The 14,784-nt window shown below is 42.7% G+C and overlaps 1 protein-coding gene across 6 annotated transcripts in view; it reads right to left on the reverse strand.

Annotated features, from left to right (window-relative positions):
• HMCN1 (hemicentin 1) overlaps positions 1-14,784 on the reverse strand; it is a 183,195-nt gene that overhangs the window by 108,882 nt on the left and 59,529 nt on the right. For all 6 annotated transcript variants that reach the window (XM_048945083.1, XM_048945082.1, XM_048945081.1 and 3 more), the window contains exons 11-12: positions 8,347-8,622; positions 49-190 (exon numbers count right to left, since the gene is read on the reverse strand). In XM_048945083.1, coding sequence (XP_048801040.1) covers positions 49-190; positions 8,347-8,622 — 418 coding nt within the window. The remainder of the gene's footprint in view (positions 1-48; positions 191-8,346; positions 8,623-14,784) is intronic.

Genomic DNA, 14,784 nt, shown 5'->3' on the forward strand with positions numbered 1-14,784 from the left:
AACACAAATAAAAAAAGGAAAAGGAGAAAGCAAAGCTATAGTCCTTACCTGTTGGAACCAATGATAAACATTTCATTGTGTGTCCATACTACTGTTGGCTTTGGATAACCTGTAGTAGAACACCTGATAGACACTTCAGAGCCTTCTGTAAAAGTCTGATCCTTAGGTGAAATGACAATCTTAGGTGGTTCTATTAAAAGAAATGAAAAATAAAAATTAAAATGATGCGGTTTGTAAGAACTTACACATCATAACCACCACTTTATTTCTGATGAAGGTGATCATCATTGTTCTCCTATAGCTGCCTCCACTAAACTCAAATAATGAGCATCAGACATACATGAATTATATCAGAAGGCCAATTACTGCATTAAAACATGATCAATCTGGTAACAACGCTTTTGTTGAAGTCTCTTCCACTTACAGCACTATTCAAAGAGTTTCCATTTCTTGAATTAGCAATCCTATTTCAGAACTTATTTTCTTCTTTTTCTCTACCACAGCATACCAGCTCTTCCATATAAAACATACAAGCCTTTATAAAAAAGTTCAGGATTCGGGCTACGGGGGTCACATGAATTCTTATGCTGCTAGTTTGCTTTGCTCTGAGATGCATACACTGAATCTCCCAGATGTGAGCATGAACCCACCCAGAACTAAACAGAGTCATCAACATCAATGTCAGAAAGAAGTAAGAATGGATTTCAGCTGCATTTTCACAAAAAGAGAGACTCATGAGCATCACAGAATTCATCCACTTATATCCTTGGACTGATTTTTTTCAAGTGGTCAAGGACCACTAAAACAGTTTCCTGTGACAACTGACATTTTCTTCTACAGTATTTACCATTTTGCCTACTTAGAGTGACAAGAAAAAGTTCCACACCACCCAATATATGAAAAACTAGCAATTCATAGCAGCAACTGCTGCTTCACTGCCTGACAGCAACAGGGCTTGAGGGAATGGCATGGAGCTGCATCAGGGGAAGGTCAGGCTGTGGGCTAAGAAGAGTTTCTACCCCACAGGGTGGTGGGCATAGAACAGGCTCTCCAGCGCAATGGGCACAGCCCAGAAATGCCAGAGCTCAAGCAGCTACCAATTTTTTTACCTGGAGCAATTAATAGTATGCCCCTTTGGGTTATCGTTGCTGGAAGGAAGATTTTTCTCCAAGTTTATGGTGGAACGCAGTTGCTAAAAAAGGTGCCAACACAAACATACTGTTGGGACCCCACGGGGAGGCAGGGCCTATCTACTGCTTCCCCCAGCTGCAGAGCGGAGTGCTGTGCCCAGGGGTGACAGGAAGCAGATTCTGAGTGCTGTGTGCTTCAGCAACTTATAAGGACGTGGTACTGCAACAGAGATTGGAAAACCATCTTCCTCCCCTCAGCCTCAGTGCTCTTACTGAGAGGGGATTAGTGCCTATCACTGATGGAAGAACTGAGATAATGAGAAAGTAAATGATTTTCAAATGCTCAAACATCAAATCCAGGGTAAAAAAGAGTAGAAGATCTCATCACTTTGTACATGTAAGGGGTTACGTGCAAAGTAGTACTTTACATATAAAGTAGTACACAGTTGGGAAGCAGAGACAGGCAAGCCTAAGGATATTATATCACCCATCGCAACACACTGCTGACTTTAAGACCCTTGTGTTTTTGTAGGTCAAATAAGTAACACACAGTAATTGACTTGCACTGTAACTGCATAGGTGCACTTAATAGCACTGTCCTCCATGATCACAGCACAGACTGAGTGGTCCTGCAATGCATCTCAATGAATCTGAAAGCAAGTTTCCCACGGAACACAAAAGTAGTTTTAAAGCATGAGAGGTAACGTTAGCATACAAGTCATGTCCGTGTTTTTATTCAATCATTTTAGTACATTTTTATTTGAATTATTTGCAGTATGTTTTCTGCTTTGAACTTCATGAATATTATCTCAGGAAAATTCATTCACAAGGTTAAGCACACAAACCCTCCCCTTTCAAGAGAATGTCGCTGCTGTTCTGAGGAAGTGTTTTGTTGCACTGTGTCACCTAGTAGCCTGGGGGAAGCAGGATTCAAATGCCAGGACTCCTGAATATGGTTTCAGTCATTAATAAAATGAGCAAGTGTGCAGAAGGTCCTGCAGCCTTTGTAAAAACACATGTAAAACCACACAGTTACACTGCCAAAGAAGAGAATGTTAAGTAATAAACAGCAAATAATTTACACAGAGTTGTAAAACAAAACACAGATGCAGTTATATTGTCCCTTTCTTATATTCATAGCCAGCAACCCACAGTTTCATTTTTGTTAGAGGGAGGGGACCCCCCTGCAGGAATGGCACCAGAGGAGGACAGAGCCACAGATTCCTAAGTGCTGGGATTACATCCAGACATGAAGGGCAGGTAAAGGCAAAAAGTGCGTGCAACTTAGAGGACTGTCTTCAAGTAATTGATTATGTGTACAGAGTTCTCAGCTATTTTTGTTTCACTGTAAACCCTACCATGGGACAACATGCTCTAGTTTTAGGGAAGGTCTGTGCTTATGCTAATACTAGGAAACTGCTTCAAATGGTCAAATCATCCACTGTGCTTTGACAATAAATCACTGTCAATGCAGTATTGTTGTCGGACAAGAACTATCAGAAACTAAAAGAAGGTGGAAGTAACATTTATCAAAGACAGTGGATGACACTTCTGAAGAGAACAAAGGTCAGCAAGGAGACTTCAGTATCTGAAGCATTCATGTTTGTAAACTTCCTTGGCCTTAATGTTCATTTAGATCACTATAAGCAGTTAAACTTAACATAAAAAAGGACAGCAAATACTTTTTTTTTTTTAATTCAGTATAAGTAGCTGAGTTGTTGGTTTTGTTTTTAAATGCTTTTTTAATGCTTTCATTAGCAAAAATTCCAGTTGTTCACTGGGCACATAATGTAACAATACTGAATAAGAGCAACTATTTAAATGTACCTAGATGAATCATCATGCAAGAATGGAATCACCCTAGAAGCCTGCATACACTTGCTGCAAGTTCCCCCTCCCTACCTCCTCACCTCCCCCCCAAAAAAAGTTTGATTTCATCCTCAGAGTTTTCTGAAACCAGATTCTGGCTAAGAACAGATGGAGTACCTTCCATGGGTCCAAGCTGTTCCCTAGTGGTTCCTGTCAGTTTCAACCCGTTCTCACTCAAGTTGAACTGATCTCCGTGCACTTCCAACTATCAAGATACTCAGGGAGCAGATGTTTATGACAAAGCTCTATTTCTAGTTATACAGGAACTGTAGTTTTGGTGTGAAAAGTTAAATTTCCTCAGATTCTGGAGTTCTGTATGACCACAGTTATGTCAACAAGTTCTTGTACAACTCCCAAGTTTTATAGACATACCTTAGTTTTTCCAGGTGGGGCTGTGTAAACCTCAAACTTTCTATATTTTATTACTTAAGAGTACTGGCAAGGCAGAGGGGGATACAAAAACTACCATCAAGTCCTTTTTGGCAAGGCCATGCTCTATCTTTTCATCCCCCAGTTTGCATTGGTAGTGAAGGTTGCCTCAAGCTAGGTGCAAAACCTTGCATTCAGCTTTGTTGAACATCCTGAGGTTCACCTGGGTCCACTGCTCAAGCCTAAGTCCTTCTGAATGGCCTCCCACTCCTTGGGTGTGCTGACCACATCAAACAGCTTGGTGTCATCTGCAAACTTGCCAAAGGTGCACTCAATCCTGCTGATGTCACTAATGAAGATATTAAAGAGTCAGTCCCAGTACTGACCCCCTGGGGACGCCACTCATCTCTGATCTCTACCCAGACACAGCCACTGACCACCACTCTGTGGCTTCAGTCCTGCAGCCAGTTCTTCATCCATTGAAGTCCTACCCATGAAATCCACATCTTCCCAATTTGGAGAGAAGGATGTTCTGGGTGACTGCGTCAAAGGCCTTACTGAAGTCCAGACAGATGACACCAGTGGCTCTTCCCTTGTTTATTGATGCAGTTTGAAGTTCTCCTGCTACGTACAGTCTAAACATAAAAAAAACTTAGAATATCACTTATTTAGATGAATTTGTGATAAATGATCCAGAAGACATAGAAATTGGAGAGAGATTTTTTGCTAGATGAAAAAGCTTTATTTGTCCTGCCTCTATAGCGCACAGGATAACTCCCAGGGGATTTTAACAAAATAAACTCTGGAACAATAACTTCAGGCTAGCTCAAAACCAGACTTTTAGCAATCACAGGTCAATAATGCAAACACTCTTCCCCACCAGTTCTGTGAAGACAGATAAACTCTTAAGAGGCGCAGCAGTGGGAAGAAGGCAAACTCAGGGACCTACTGATTTTCTGGAGTTGTAGAGAACTCCAGAGTGGCTGCTCAGGCACCACCTGACCCTTTGCAGGTCGTTCACTGCAGGGTGAGTTATGGAATTGGCTTGGGTTGGAAGGGACTCCAAGGATCATCAAGTTCCAACACCCCCAGCCATGGGCAGGGCCACCAACCTCCAGAACTGGTACTATACCAGATTCCCAGGGCCCCATCCAATCTGGACTTGAACATCTTCAGGGATGGAGCAGCTACAACCTTTCTAGGCAGCCTGTTCCTCACCACTGTCTCTGTAAAGAACTTCCCGCTGATATCCAACCTAAGCCTTCCCTCTTTGAGCTGAAAACCTTTTCCCCTTGATCCTATCACCATCTGCCCCTGTAAAAGGTTGATTCCTCTCCTGTTTATAATCCCCTTTTAAATAATGGAAGGCTGCAATGAGGTCTCCTCGCAGCCTTCTCTTCTCCAGGCTGAACAAGCCCAGCTCCCTCTTCTTCCTCCTTCTCTATTATTGCTTTTCAGAGAAAAGACTTCGGAAAATTCAGGCAACAGAGTTAAAGATGAAGCAATTTGCCTTTTATCCATACGGGTGGTGTCCTTCCCAAGATTCCTCTTTCCTGATTCCAAATGTACACAGCTTCACAAGCATGCTGAAGTCCTCTTGTGCTCATTCAGTTCTGCTTTCTGCTCCTGGTCTGAGATGCATCTGAGAATTACCAGGGCATTGGCTGGGCCAAGTCACATATGCATATAATGATTATTTTTTTAATCTTGCTCTAAAGGCTATTAGTCAACTTACAAGTGCATCTGTCTGTTCCTTTAAGTACACAACACTCCTATGCTTTGTGAGATTTGATGAGTGTACCACCTGATGGATAAGAAATCAGTTGAAAGGCCACAGACAGAGGGTGGTCATCAATGGCTCTGTGTCCAGGTGGAGCCAGTAATGAGCAGCATCCTCTGGGTGTCTGTCTTGGGACCGGTGCTCTTTAACATCTTTATCAATGACATCAATGACAGAATCGAGTGCACCCTCAGTAATTGCTGACGACACCAAGCTGAGTGGTGCGGTTGACACAGTGGAAGGAAGGGATGCCATTCAGAGGGATCTCGACAGACTTGGAAGGTGGGCCCAGATGAACCTAATGATGTTCAACATGGCAAAGTGCAAGGTTTTGCACTTGGTCTGGAGGAATGCCAGACATCCATACAGACTGAAAGGAGTGGTCCTCGAGAGCAGCCCTCCGGAGAAGGACCTGGGGGTCTTGATGGATGAAAAGCTTAACATGAGCTGGCAGTGTGCCCTTGCGGTTAGGAAGGACAATGGTATCCTGTGCTCCATCAGAAGAGGGGTGGCCACCAGGGACAGGGAGGTGATCGTCCCTCTACTCTGCTCTTGTGAGGCCCCACCTGCAGTACTGTGTCCAGGTCTGGAGCCCCCAAAACAGGAAGGACAAAGAGCTGTTGGAGAGGGTCCAGAGGAGAGCCACAAAGATGATCAGGGGACTGGAGCACCTCCCCTACAAAGACAGGCTCAGGGAGCTGGACTTGTTCAGCCTGGAGAAAAGGTGGCTGTGGGAAATTCAAATGTGCAGCAGCTAGCACTGCAGTGTCTCAAAGGCACCCCATAAGACTGATGCTCAAAGATGCTTCACTTTTTTCAACGTACCACCACAAACAAACTTCTCCCCAACAGTAGCATGGCCAAAAGCCTTACAAGTTTCCGTACATAACTGTTGTAGAAGCAAAAGATATCTGCAACTGTCTACTCTTACTCATACACACCAGAAAACATGCAAAATCAAAACTGCCAATAGAATGGCATTTATCACTTGTATTTCAGGGATCTGTTTTAATCACATATTTGAAATTACTTACAAAATCAATCTCCTCGTTATTCAGGCTTTTTCTATTGTAAAAGCTTACATTCCTCAAAATCAAAGATGATGTAAGTAAAAACATCAAGAATTAAACATCAAGCTATCAAAACAAAACAGTGTATTAATTCAATCCTACAAGTATGCATACAGGAAACAAATATTTCATCTATAAACTGGAAATAGAAAGGTTACATGGTCATGAAATATTCCTCATCACTGAGGAATACATCCCCAGAACGTATCACTGAAAAGATAATGTGATGATTAAAGTTTCACACTCCTGGTCAAGCTACAGCCTCACATGGCTGCAGCATACTCCTGATAAACCATTTTCAGCTTGCAAGAGCAGAGAATGCCCTTACAAATTCTTTTATATTCCCATATAAATCAATTTGTTCAGAGGACTTGAACAATTTGCACTATGCTGCCACCACAAAACATCCAAAATTCAAAGTTAGGCAGAACACTGACTCAGCATCAATGCAGTCCTAACAAGCTCAGACTACGCTCTAAAACAGCAACCAGTGATTTTTCAGCCTGCTCTGGGCAGCAGGCTGCCATTCAACAAAAAAGCACAACTTTTAACACAGTCTTCATTTTGTTGTACTTGGTGTTAGTGAAGAACAATTAATGGGTAATGTTGGACAGGTAATTGGGGAAAAAAAGGCAAGTTTAATTAAAGTTTTGGTCTGTCTTTGTACAGCAGCACAACTAAAAGGTAAATAAAAATCGGATTAATATTCCCTTTCAGGAGCATTATCAGACTAGAAACCTTCAAAACAAACATTTCTCTATGTACTCACATGGGTTGTAGTAAAACACTGGGTTATTTTTAGAGCTAAATTTGTTCTCTGCCTTAACTCCTATTCCAGAAAGAAAAAGGAGGGTGAAAGCAACATTTATTCCCTTTTAATCCAAAATTCAGAGATCTGTGCTGGATCTGTCCCAACAACAAATGGATTCACTATAAATTTAATGACATTCTGAATTACTTGTAATTACATCAAGTATGAATCTATCTCAATTTATTAATAAGACTGTACTTTTCATTCTTAAGAAGGAAGAAATTGCAACCTTTAAGGCTTCTTTTTCTTATGTTAAGCCACTCTTTACTCTTCTGCTGCCAAATATAGATCATTACTTTGAACACTGCTCCAGATCCTAACAAGCAGGGAGAGTTATTCATGACACAGTTAATTGCACATCAGAATAGCTCCAAGAATTTGAAGGAAGTCATTTGGTTCAAGCAAAATAAAGTAACAATAGCACATACAATCATCCTGACACCATTCACCTTCTGCATGCAGCTATTTAAGAGACATTTAGTCATTTATCAAGACAGCCAAAAGCTAAAAATACAGGGCAGGGTGGTTTTCTAAGACATTCTGCAGTTCTTTTTTTATATGCAGTGAGTAGATGCTAATATGCACAGATTCAGACTTCCACACAACCAAGGCAATAATGAACAAATCTGGAGTACTTCCAATTTTTATAATTGTTGCCTCCAAGGGAAATTACTGTATTTTTGTGTCATTTTTTAGAATTTTTTTCCTGACGAAAAGCAACAGCGTGGACCCACAGCTTGCTTGGTGTCTCAACCCATGCCATCTTTTTCAGTCCTGTCAAATTTTAGGAGCTCTTACAAAACCAACCTCCTTGTAAAGTTCTGATTAGTTCTTAGCTTGTACAGAATTACCTGAGACAGATAAAACAATACAAATAGACACTTAGAAGTACTATTCCATTATAAAAAGATATAAATACTAGAGAAGAACACAAACTCTTAGCAGTTTAACTACCTGTGTGTGTACACAAACAAGAACAAGATCTGTGTGCAACTCTCCCTCCACACTTTAGGAGACACTAACAACAGAGATATCTCAGGATCCAGTCAGCTCTACAGCAAACTTGGGTCGGGAACCACTGAAGTACCAAACCATGGTTCACCAAGGCACATACCACAAGACAGTCTCCCAAAGAACACTAGTGCTCGTTGGTGGCTCACACCAGTATTTTAAATCAAGGAAGAGCTACATTACTTTCTACTAGTCCCTAAGTGGTTTCATAAACAAACATAAAATGCAGAAGTTACTACAAGAGAAACTCAGAATAAAGATAAAGTAAGTTAAAAACATGTCAGAATGTACTTAACATACAGTTACCTTGTACTGTAAGGAAGACAGACGCCATGGTAGAGCCATCCTTGTTAGAAGCTATGCAGTTGTACTTCCCAGCATCTGTGAACTGTACTGCTTTCACTTCTAAAGATAGATTGCTCATCACCCTCATCCGTAGGGGCTCCTGGAGCCTCACATCCCTGCCATTTCTCTGCCAGGTAAGATTGTAACGCATGGTGCTTACAACCAGGCAGGTCAGGATGGCTCCTTCCCTAAGGATAGCTGTGACATTGTTAGGAACCTGAATCACAGGTGGAGGCTCTGCATAAAAAGAACAGAATAAAGAACAAAATAAAGAGAGAAAAGATTTAGAAACTTCTGAATCATTTGTGGACTCTCAATAAGTAACTTCAAGCATACCACAGCATACAAAAATTATAATACTGTTTTAATATTGAGTTTCATATTGTATTACTGAAGCCATAAAACAGAGAACCCAGGTCATTTTACTCATTCCCCAGTGCTAAGTTATCTGATAGATGACAAGAACACACATGATTCACACGGAATAACTATGATATAGAATTATAGAATCATTCAGGTTGGAAAGATCACTAATATCATCTACTGCAACCATCAACCCTTGCGTATGATGACCATTCTAGATCACATCACCCAGAGCAACATCTACCTGCTTCTTTAAAACCTCCAGGGATGGTGACTCCACCACTTCCCTGGGCAGCCAACACCTCACCACTCTGAGTGTTCTCTTAATATCCAACATGAATCTCCCTCGGCACAACTTAAAGCCATTCCCTCTAATCCTAATCCACTGACTATCTAACAAAAGAGGCCAATCCCCACCTCGCCACAACCTCCTTTCAGGTACTTGTAGAATGTCTTATGCAAGCTCCCCTTTCTCCAGACTTCATAATCTCAGTTCTCTGAGTCGCTCTCCGTAAGACTTGTGCTCCAGACCCTTCATCAGCATTGCTGCCTTTCTCTGGACACACTCTAGGGCCTCAGCATCTTTCTTGTAGCAGGGGGCCCAAAAGTGAGCAAAGTACTTGAAGTGCAGCCTCACCAGTGCAAATTGTAGGAGTACAGTACTTCTCTAGTCCTGCTGACTATGCTATTTCTGATAAAAGCCAGAATGCCACTGGCTTTCTCGGCCACCAGGGCATACTGCTGGCTATGTTCAGCCAGCTACCAACTAACATCCCCAGATCCTTTTCCTCTGCACAATCTTTCAGTCACTCTGCCCCAAGGCCATAGCGATGCACAGGGATTTTGTAATTGAAATGCAGGACTTGACACTTGGTCTTGTTGAAGCTCATCCTCACTGGCCTCAGCCCAGTGATCCAGTCTGTCCAGATCCCTCCCTAGGGCCTTCCTACCCTCAGACAGATCAGCACTTCATCCCAGCTCCATGTCATCTGCAAACTTAATGAGGATGCATTCAATTCCCTCTTCCAAACCATCAGTAAGGATATTAAACAGGATGAGCCCCAATATTGACCCCTATGGAACATCACTAGTGACTGGTCAACAGCTGGATCTAACTCCATTCACCACCTCTCTCTGGACCAGAATCAAATATCACATATATGAGAGAGGATATAGTTCTGCTCTTTGACCTAATATTGCACCAGGATAAGCCAACATGAGATTGCAGCCCCACAGCAGATGACAGCAGCAGGTCTCTAAGTCTGATCTATGACTGGAGCATGACCACAAAAGATAGAATCCAGGTTACACTTTCGTTTTTATTTTTAAAACAGGTGTGCATATTAGAGAGGGAAAATAAATAAAAATGTTGCTAGCATGGTCTTCTAATGGAGACAATGAATTCAAGTAATCAGCTGCTGCAAGAAATCACCATTATGCTCCTCACCTGATGGTTTCTAGGGGGTGCATGAAGGGAGCACATTTTTTTTTGCCTTCAAGTCCATCTGATTGAAGACTGTATCAAATAAGATAAAGAGAAGGAGAGGCAGGGCAGTAAGCACAGTGCAGACACAGCTCTGAGAGATGAGCAATATCAGGCAGTAATAAACAGGCATGCTAACTGATGGGCTATTAAGAGGCCAGGGGCATCATTTCAAAGAGGAACCAACCTGGACTTGGCAACTAAAACCAAGGCAAACCAGGGTTGAAGGGTGGGAAGGGGGGGAAAGAGTGCAACAGCAGGTTATAAAATGGTGAAGGAATGTGCAGCAGAAGTGAGTCTGGAAAAAATGCAGGAGTAGACAAAAAGATACAGAAGGGATCTGTCACGTATGGAGTATCAGTAGCCAGCACGCTTGCCTTATGCAGCCCTGCACACGATCACTGAGCTTGCCCTATCTTCTCACTAAATCTTCATTCTGTGGCCTCACTCTCTCTCCCACACAGGTGTTGCGAGGGCTCACTGCTGCTGGAGCAAGTGCAAACAGGCTGGGTGCCAGGTCCAGGAGTCTGAGCAGGGTGCAGGCATCCTCAGCCTGTGACACCAGCTGCTGGGGAGACTGGGCAAACCATGCCAACTGCTCGAGCAGGTAAGGGTCCCAGCTACAAGCTGCTGGAGCAGGAACTGTGCATGTCCCAAAAGCCTGCTACTGGCAGGGCCCAGAGCAAGCAGAGGGCTCATTACCAGTGGCTGGAGCAGAGCTGCAGGTCATGGGTACATGCCCACCACCAGGCGCGGGGAGGTCAGAGCAGGGGGAGAGCCAGCATCTTCCGCAAGTCAGGTGTGCAACAGGCAGGTTTTCTAGCCATCTTCAGGGAAGGGGCATGGGGTGGACAGAGGAGCAGTGGTAGTACTTCAGAGATATTTAAGTGTCACATACCTGTGACCAGAGAGCGCTATGTACTCTCACTAATGAGCTTCAGCCCCTACCAGCAGCAGGAGCAACACGGCTGCTATGCGTGACACAAGGCCCACACAGCAGCTCTGCTGCAGTGCCTTGTGGCCATGCTAAGGGTCTCTGAGCACCTGCAATATGCACACAGCAGGCTAGGCCCTGCAGCTGGCACAACATTGCTCAGCACTTTCCAGGCACTTTTTCTTCCAATCTGTAATACATATATTATGTTTTAATTTCCACTATTTGTTATTGTTTGCTTTCTGCTTTACTGATCTGTATATTTTTAGTCATAGAAGGATGCAGCTGCAATAACTTTATACTGGAATTTAGTTTTGAAACCATAAATGCTAAAAATAGGAGCTCTTGTTTTGATCTTGTTTTAATCCTGCTTGAGATATAGCTGATAAAGGAGAAAAGAAAAATCTCAATGCTATAGAATGCATACATTCCACATATATTTATGGAATGCATGAAGTGTTACACTGTAAAAATTAGATATATTATATATATAAATTCTATTTGTTTTCTTTTTCTTCCCAAACTAGTTCTTGCAAAGAAAAATCTGCAATGAATAATGTTCTGACCGAGGTGCTTACGGAAATAAATAGCTATAAGAGCAAGACCAAGCCTTTATCAGTGCACAGCAAAAAATAATTTATCCTAAGTAAAGCAAGCCTAAGAGAAAAGAAAACATATCTGTATTTACTAAGGGTGAAAGACGCACCTCAACTCAGAGCCAACAATAACTTTTCCTCACTAAAGTCTCTTGTAGGGTCTCAAGCAAGGTTCACAAGCCTTCAGCTAGCTCATGGCACGCTAATGAACCCCTCATACACTGCACTTTGGTGTGCAGCTCTGCTTCTGAACACATACAGTCCCTAGCAGCCACACTCTTATTACCAATACGGCGTATGTTAACAAATGCAGAGGAGAACTGCTTGAGATTTGCTTATTGAAACTGGAGTTTCACTCTTGCACTTTAGGGGCTTGAGGGGGTTTTGGGGAAGAAAAGACAAATCTTAAATGTTTCACACAGGAACATCCACAAGTACACTACTGAAAGAAACTCAGAAAAATAAGAGAAAAACAGATTAAAAACCCTATCTTTTGGCTGTCAGTCCATATCTTTTAACACACAACAGCCTCTTACAACATTGTGCGCTGCAATCCCCTGGTCGAGCTCTTAAGCCAGGCGCTCTGACTACAGGGAATTTAGTTTATGTGTCTGCAGAAGCTAACAAGCCATTTGACATTAAGATTTAACACTGGTGAGAAAGACAAACTTGAGTGTTTGCTTTTCCTGAAAACAGAAAGTACTGATACAGTTCCAGTACCCTTCACCCAGCAGCTGGCAAAACTGATAATCCGTGATGTGCTGTCTGTCAGCTGGGCAAACTAAGGAAACTTGAGAAGGTTGTCTGCATAAAGAAGTTTCAGATAATTTTATTTAAAATATTTGCATACAAGGCTTTCAAAAGTATCTCCCTCACATTACTCCTCTGACACTCAAGAGAGCTAATTGCTTGTGTTTGCAGTGTGTCACCTGCAAATGGATCTCACAGTGCTTTGTAAATGAGATGACACCCCAGTCATTCCCCCTTAATTCTCAATGCTACCAGCATCACAAGAGAAGAGATAGGATTCTCTTTCATTCATTTCCCTCTGTAAGAGAACGGCTGAAACTTCCTGACCAACAGTTCTTATGCACACAACTTCTGAGCCAGAATATAACAGCTGCCTGTACTCTAAAATATGGGTTGAAACAAGAAAATGACAATATCCTGTTCACTAGAAGAATTTCATTAGATAAATAATGAACTAGTGCTCAGCTAGGACTCAAATAAGTACTGATGTTACTGCTCTGTTCTACTTGAGTACTTTGTGTGATTAAAAGGGTGTTCCTCTTCTCAGATCTAGGTATAAGAGGGCTGTTTCTCTACAAACTTTCCCTTGCATGGAATCAATGATGTCAGGCTGGGTTTTTCCCCCCCCCCCATGTTCTCATTCTGTATTTCTGGGGAAAAAAAAAAACAAAACAAGGTGAAGGGAAATACAGGTCACTGCCTCCAGCTACTGAAAGGGTTGTTTTAGAGAAAACAAACTGAGTCTTCTTGGAACGCAGAAGATAAGAGTCCACAGTTGTAATATTCAGCATGGGAAGCTACTACTAGACTGTTAAGCATTTTTCAAGTGAGGGCAATTAACTACTGAAAAGCTGCCCAAAGAGCTTGACTAGTGGCCTTGGCGACATCCCCTGCTTGACTAGACAAGTCCCTTGGGAATGTGATCAAGCTTGGAAGCCAACTCTGCTATGAGCTGAGAGTAAAGTAGTTAATGTGCAAAGGTCTCTCCAACCTAAATGGTTTTGTGGTTCCACAACTCTGGATAGCTAACCTCAATTAGTTAATGCAGGAGAAAAAAGAAAGACACTCCACATTTCAAATGCTTACAGAAAAGCTTAGGGGTGAATTCAAGCTGTCATTACAAGCTTTAACTAGCCTCGTTGCCACTTGGGCTCTGTTCCAGTGTCTTCTCTATTCAAGGGCAATAATTTACCCTTCCACATAGAATCATGAAATTGTTTCAGCTGGGAGGGATCCCTAAAGGACATATAGTACAACTCCCCTGAAATGAACATGGACATCTACAGCTAGATCAGGTTGCACAGAGCCTGGTCCAGGCCTCTCCATGGACAAGGCATTCACCACCTCTATGGGCAACATCAGTCTCACTGTGAAAGACTTTTTCCTTATACCCAAACTAAATCTCCCCTCTTCACGTTTGAAACCATTTCACCTTGTACTGTTCACAACAGACCCTGCTGAAGAGCCTGTCCCCTTCCTTCTCATAGCTTACCTTCTCATAGCTTCACCTAGATACTGAAGGGCTGCTCTCAGGTTCTTCTCTTCTCCAGGCTGAAAAGCACCAGCTCTTTCAGCCTATCCTCACAGGGATGGTGTTTCATCCCTTGGGTCATTCTTGTCCTTCCTCTGGACACACTCAAACGGGTCCATGTCTCTCCTATACTGAGGACTCCAAATCTGGACGCAGTATCCCAGGTGAGGTCTCACCAGCATGGGGTAGAGGGGCAGGATTATCTTCCACCATGTGCTGGCCGTGCTTCTTTTGATGTGGCCAGGATACAGTTGGTTTTCTGGGCTGTGAGAGCTGCTGGCTCATGCCTAAGTTCCTATCCACTGGCAGACCCAGTTCTTATTTGGCAGGGCTGTGCTCCATCCTTACATCTCCCAGCCTGTACTGAGAGTGGGAGTTGTCACGACCTAAGTCCAAGACCTTGCACTTGGATTTTTTGAACCTTCTGGCTCAAGCCTGAGTCTCTCTGGATGACATCCTGTCCCTCAGGCATCCCTTAGTGTCATTTGCAAACTTGTTGAGCATGCACTTGATCCCACTGTCCATGTCATTGATGAAGATATTAAAGATCATCTGCTCCAATACTAACCCCTGAGAGACACCACTGGTCACTGATCTCCATCTGGACATCGAGCCATTGACTGGCACTCTCTGGATACAACCTCTCAACCAGTTTCTTGTCCATCCAACAGACCACTGATCAAATCCACACCTTTCTAATTTGGAAAGAAGGATATTGTGGGGGACCCATGTCAAAGGCCTT

The sequence above is a fragment of the Lagopus muta genome, chromosome 5 (genome assembly GCF_023343835.1).
Source record: "Lagopus muta isolate bLagMut1 chromosome 5, bLagMut1 primary, whole genome shotgun sequence".
Classification (NCBI taxonomy): Eukaryota; Metazoa; Chordata; class Aves; order Galliformes; family Phasianidae; genus Lagopus; species Lagopus muta.